Consider the following 6000-nt stretch of genomic DNA (forward strand, 5'->3'; position numbering starts at 1 on the left):
CGCAACTAGAGAAAGCCCCGCACAGCGACGAAGACCTAACGCAGCCAAAAATAAATAAATAAAATTAATTAATTTATAAAAAAAGAAATGACACAGGAGGGAATCAGGGGCAGCCCCGAGGCCACCACCCCAAAGGACTTGGATGCACGAGGGGACCCTGGTAGGCCCAGCTGCTCAGCCAGACACCACCCTCCAGACCAGACTCTCCTCCAGCCCCCGGCCCTCCAGCGTGACCAGCAGATAGGAGGCTGATATGCCTTCCAGAACATAAACAGTACATGTACAGCAACACACTAGATAAAACCCAAGCGTGTGGCAAAGATTGGAAAGAGTCATGCAAAACGTAAACAACCTGATGAGTCCCATTATGAGTTTTAATTGTGTGTGTAGTAAAAACAAAGCTACGTTTTTCAAAGCCTGTTGAAACCCCATCTCCAGCCAGTCTCCTGGTCTATCAGGTGAGTAACCTCATCAAGAGGAGAAACCGGACGAGTCTGGTGTGAGAGGTCTTTAGTGGATTCGTGTTGGCACCTGGTTCTCAGTACTCTGTTGAACGACGTGTTCTAGGATTTGGCTGGGGATGCGCATCAATCACCCTGTCTTTGGAATACAACTGTACAATGGCTCTGAGGTTAAGGCTATAAGCTTTGAAGGTGCACAGATCTAGGTTTGAACTCCTGCTGTGCCTCTGCCTTTGGGCCATTATGCAAGCCCTCTGAACCTCAGTGTTGTCATCTGTAAACTAGGCGTTTTTCGCGTATAGCTGCTGTGAGGATAGAGAAAGAGAATAAATTGAAGTCCTCATATTTAGTGATGGGTAGCAATGATTATCACCATATTCTTCTTCTCCATCTTTTCACCATCATCACCACCAACTAACTCAGAGAGACAGAGGATCCAAGATTCTGACCGGTTAGCCAACTATCAAAAGGGTTCTAAAGGTTCTGTTGCTAAGCCTGGACAGAATAAGCAAATTCTGAAAATATGAGATTCCAAGACAGAATTCTCATAGGAATCTGCTTCTAGCAAAGTTCTCAGTGGGACTTCCCTGGCGGCTCCGTGGTTAAGACTCCACGCTCCCAATGCAGGGGGCCTGGGTTCGATCCCTGGTCAGGTAAATAGATCCCACATGCTGCAACTAAAGATCCCGTGTGCCACAACTAAGACCCGGTGCAGCCAAATACATAAATAAATATATAAAAAGAAAAAAAAGTTCTTAGCAAAGAAAAAAGGGTAATTACTGCCCATGAGCTCTGAGCAAACCCCAAATACCCTTCTCACCTCTGCCAGCCAGGGTGAGAATTCCATGAGAATCTTGGAACTTCCCATTTCCCATTTCTATACTACCAAATGGTTATTATAAATGTGCTAAGCCCCAGGCATTTCAGAAAATCCCAAGTAGAGAAAATCCATTTTCTTACGAAATCAAACCAACTCTTACCCTTAGTAATTCTCCCCTTCCTGAGCCCACTGGGCTGCCAGCCCCGCCTTGCACTGCAGCAGTCCAAGTAGAATATAGTAAAGCCAGACTGCCTGAGTTCAAATCCTGATCTCACCACTGTTTCCCTCTGTGACCTTAGGCAAGTTACTTAGCCTCTCTGTGCTACACTTTCCTCACCTATAAAAGGATAATAATAATAGTCTTACTCTAAGAGGTACAATACCCATACACGGTACATGCTCAATAAACTCAGCGATGATTATCTGTATTCTAAACACGCCAGTAGTAGCCAGTGCGCAAGGTCAGAAGTCACATCTTTGGGACCTGGGCTCCTTGGGGGCTTGTCACACCCTCACTCCTCTTCCAAGAACAGACTTTCTCTCTTAGGAGAGACAGGAGCCAACAGCCTGGGCAGAACCACAGACCAGAGAACGAGCTGGCAGCAGGGGACTCCAGAACAACGGCGGCCACAGGCCGCAGCTAGCAGTGAGAGGCCCAGGTTGGGAAGCCTGTGATGAGATGCGCCTTCACCAAGGAGCCGGCTCTGGACAGACCCACGCCCGAGTGATTCCCAGGGGTAGCAGGCGACGTGGGCTTCCTCCTTGGGCAGCTGTCAAGCTAGTGTTGTCTTCTCTTACCCTCAGTTTTCCCGTGTCCTAAACGAGGGCCACGGATTTCCAGGTCTTCCCAGGACCGAGGTGGAGGGAAGGGTGTTATAAGGCCCGCAGGCTTCCTGTCCATTCACAGCACCCAGGTCTCAGTCTTAGTTCCCACTGCTTACCAGCGCCCCTGCTCTCTTCTCACCCCTGCACACACCTCCCAGCACGGGGCCTTCCCCTTCCGGAGAGGCCAGCACAGGCTCAAAGAACCGAGAAAGGAAGAAGTGCTTGAAGTTCTGTTTTGTGTGGTAGGAGGAAGAAAGGTATGTGTAGCCGGTCTTAGCATCCATTTCCCTTTCACAGGAGGACCTTCCTCATAGAAGCCAAGTAAAGGGAGAGAAGTGAAAACTGAAGAGGGTTTCCATGGCTGGGATGCTATTCCCCAGCACCCCTCGAAGACATTCCCTGTGTTCAGCAGGTAGGCCGCATATCTGCGCAGTTAGCATCCTGACAACCTGGGTTCTCATCCTCTTCCCATGCATCCTGCTGATTCGACATCACCTTACAGTTTGTCTTGAGGCTTTTCCAACTCAGAAATTCAAACTGTGTGATCTGTACACCAGGCTGCAACTTATAAAGGGCTTTCATGTAAAGCATCCCCTTTAATCTTTGCAAAAAACCTGTAACATATATATCATCCCCATTTTATAGCCACAGAAACTGAGGCATAGAGAGATTAGGTAACATTTCTGAGATCACCTGGCGGGAAAGCAGCAGCACCAGGTCTTGGCTCCATGTTGGATGCTCCTGTCACCACATTACAGATGGCTCTGGCCACAATTCACCCCCCCCCCCGGCCCTTCGAGCCTGGGTTAGACATCCCTCCTAAGCGGCCCGCAGGCTTCTCCAGAACCCAGTCCTTACCATGCAGAACTCAACTCCCTGAGGGCAGGGACTGTGTGACTGGGCTCCTTCTCAGGGCTATTACCCAGCACCTGGCACATGCTCCATCGATGGGCACCTAATAAATAGCTATTATGTGGATGAGTGAATGTTCGACCAATTAACAAAGCGATGAGACTCTGAATAGCCACAGCTGCACAGCCTGGCCCCTACGACCTCTGATTTTGATCCCACCACATCTGACTTCTCAATCCTGGTCTCTGCTTGCCGAGGAGATACTGAGTCTCACCCAGGGCAATGCTGACTTGAGGAGGAACCAAGAGCTCCTTCAAAGCAGCTTCCTAGCCACCATCAAAGGTTCAGCAGGGGCCAGGACACCCGGTGAGGCAGGCTTCCCACTTCTCGTTAACAGCCACAACAACTGGCATCTGTGCCCCTGCTCTCACGCAGGCAGGGCTCGCACAGTCCCCAGACACAACACGTACATCAGGGCTCCGGAGACGATGGGGAACACAGAGGTGACCACTTCCCACTAAATAGGAACAGGTGGAAGTGGGGCAGGGGCCAGAGTCATCAGCCTTGGGAAGGAGGCAGCCAGGTACAAGCACCACCAAACAGAATCCTTCTCCAGCCACGCAGGGATGGAAGAGGCCAGGAGCAAGGAACTCAAACGCAGCAGTGCCGTGTGAGGCCCAGCAGGATCCAGCCAGGCTCTGCTAATGCCGAGGACAAACCCAGGGACAGCAGCTGCCCCTCCCAGTCAGAAGACGAGTCAAGGGAGAGTCTGCAGACCCTGACTGCAAACACTGCAGGGTGATCCAGGGGCTGAGAGCTCTGGGAAAGCACGGAGTGGAGAGGCACATCTGAAGACTTCCTGGAGAGACAGAAAGGAGCTTTGGGCACAGCAGGCTACTTCCTTCGGGACAGTGAGTCACATCTAATGTTCACACACAGTTCTTAGCGTGGCTCTCAAGAATGTAAGCTCCTTAAGGGAAACAACCATATCTTATTTGTCTTTGAGAGCCCAGCTCAGGACAAGGTACAGAGTGGGTTCAACGGAGCTTGGCAGGAGAAAAGACAGAGTGACCCATGCGGGGGAAAATGCCAGAAACGGAGTGGAAGGAAGAGCCCAGTGGAGAATGGATGAGCTTCACGGCAGGTGAGAAATGAGCAGGGACCAAGGGGGAAGGAAGCCAGGGCTGACGGGTGGGAGCTCCGTGGGAGCCCGGAGGACAGTGTGGAGCGTGGGCGGTGAGAGGCGAGTCAAGGAAGACCCAGCTCTCCCAGTGTCAGCAGGAGACAGTCCCAGGAAGGAAAGTGAGAAAAAAACAAGTGACACGGAGGGAGGGAAGAAAAACAGTCCTGAAATAACAAACACCAAACAGCAGGCCCTCTGCTGAGGCAGGAGTCCAGAGCCCCAGGAGGCAATTATCAGGGATTCACAAACATGGCAATTACAGAAAGGAAACAGAGGCCGCAGAAGCTGGCCACCAGCTGCGTCCGCCTCCAGCGGGGCAGCCGCTCAGTGGGAACACAGACCCCAGCCTCCAGACTGGCTGCCGAGTCGAGTCCACACTTCCTTCCGCAAAGGGGGCGGAAAAGTGGAGGAAACAAGAGTGCCCAGGCTCAGTTGCTATTTGTGGTTCAGGGAACCACGGAAGCCCCACAATCTGGTCTTCTGCAAGCTCCCTCAGTCAGGATGCCACTTGGAAAAAGGGACTGATTTGAGAGACCTCCAAAATCTGGCCTGGCATGGGAGCAACGGCTGCAGTGCGGGGTAGCAGAGGAGCTTACTGACCCCAGGATCCCGGGAGAAAGGGAGAGGCAGACCATCCACTGCTCCCTCCTGAAACAGCCCCTGCCTCTCGGCGCCCACTCGGTGTGCGGGCCGTCCAGGACGCCGGGGTCCCCGCTGGCAGAGAGGTGGAGGCCTGGCTGCTAGTTTCGCCTGGGCACTTCTACCTAGGTGTGGCCATCAATAAAGCAGCTAACAACCCATTCCCGCCTCTCTACGGTAAGACTTAATGTTTGTTTTTAAGGTCTTTTAAGATGTCCTTGTACTTTCTGCCAAACGAGAGCTTCCTGCTTCAGTGTCTCCAAAAAGCTCAAGACGCAGGTTCTTACATCCTGTCCCAGAGTCACCTTCCCAAAGGGCTCCATCCCCGCCCTCGGAGAAGCCCAAGCAAGCTCCACCTGGGAGTCCTAAGCTCCAGGCTCCATGGCAACCGAAGCTCTGGTCTCCCAGTTGCCCTCTGCACAGGTCCTCCATTGCCTTCTGACCAGCAAGACAAAAACAAATTCCTGCAGAGGCCAAGGACGCTAGGACTCCAAAGCCCCCTGGAAACATCCCTTCCCCGGCCCAAACCACCCACTCAGAGCCTGCGCCGCTGCTTCCTTTCCCGATGTGCACGGACAGCGCGGAGTTCTTCAGGGACCGAGATGAGCCCCCTTCCAGGCCAGGGAAACGCCCGAGGGGCAGGAGGACCGGGACAGGGCACTGCGGGACCGCCGGAACCGGGGCGGGCGCCGCGAGGCTGGAACCAAAGGTCCGGCCGGGAGCCCGCCGAGCAGGAAATTCCACCTGTCGGGTCGGCGCCGCGGCCACAAGCCGGCAGCGTAGCGGCTCCCTTGGCCGAGAGAAGCTCGGTGCTGCCGGCCCCCTGGGACCCCCGGCCCCCAGCCCCCTGGCCCGCCGGTCCCCGGCCCCCCCAGGCCCCCGGCCGCGGACCCCCGCGCGTCCCACCCCGAAGGCGCCCGCGCCGCCCGCGCTCGCCCACCTCCGGCCGCGAGGTGTACTTGAGTCCCGCGCCGAGGCCCCCGGAGCCGCCTGTGCCCCTGCGCGCCCGCTCGCTCTTCATGGTCCCGAAGGCCGTGTGGCTCAGGCCATCGCCGCGGGGCCGGGGCGCGGGGCGGGCCTGGTTCCGGTCTCAGGCCCAGCGCTCCGGCCGCCGAGGTTCTGCCGGGCCCTTCCTGTCGCGCACAGGTAGTTTCAGGGTGTGGCTCCCGGGCCGCCACGCCCGCCACGCCGCCGCCGCCGCACCTTCCCGGGCCCGCGCA

The 6000-nt window shown here is 55.0% G+C and overlaps 1 protein-coding gene across 1 annotated transcript in view; it reads right to left on the minus strand.

Moving 5' to 3' along the window:
- ST14 (suppression of tumorigenicity 14) overlaps positions 1–5975 on the minus strand; it is a 37321-nt gene extending 31346 nt beyond the window's left edge. The window contains exon 1 of the mRNA XM_029207520.1: positions 5721–5975. Within this exon, the coding sequence (XP_029063353.1) occupies positions 5721–5801 (81 nt within the window). The 5' untranslated portion in view covers positions 5802–5975. The remainder of the gene's footprint in view (positions 1–5720) is intronic.
- Positions 5976–6000: the final 25 nt, after the last annotated feature.

This window comes from Monodon monoceros, unplaced genomic scaffold (genome assembly GCF_005190385.1).
Source record: "Monodon monoceros isolate NGI ecotype Baffin Bay Population unplaced genomic scaffold, NGI_Narwhal_1 Super_Scaffold_7, whole genome shotgun sequence".
Taxonomy (NCBI): Eukaryota; Metazoa; Chordata; class Mammalia; order Artiodactyla; family Monodontidae; genus Monodon; species Monodon monoceros.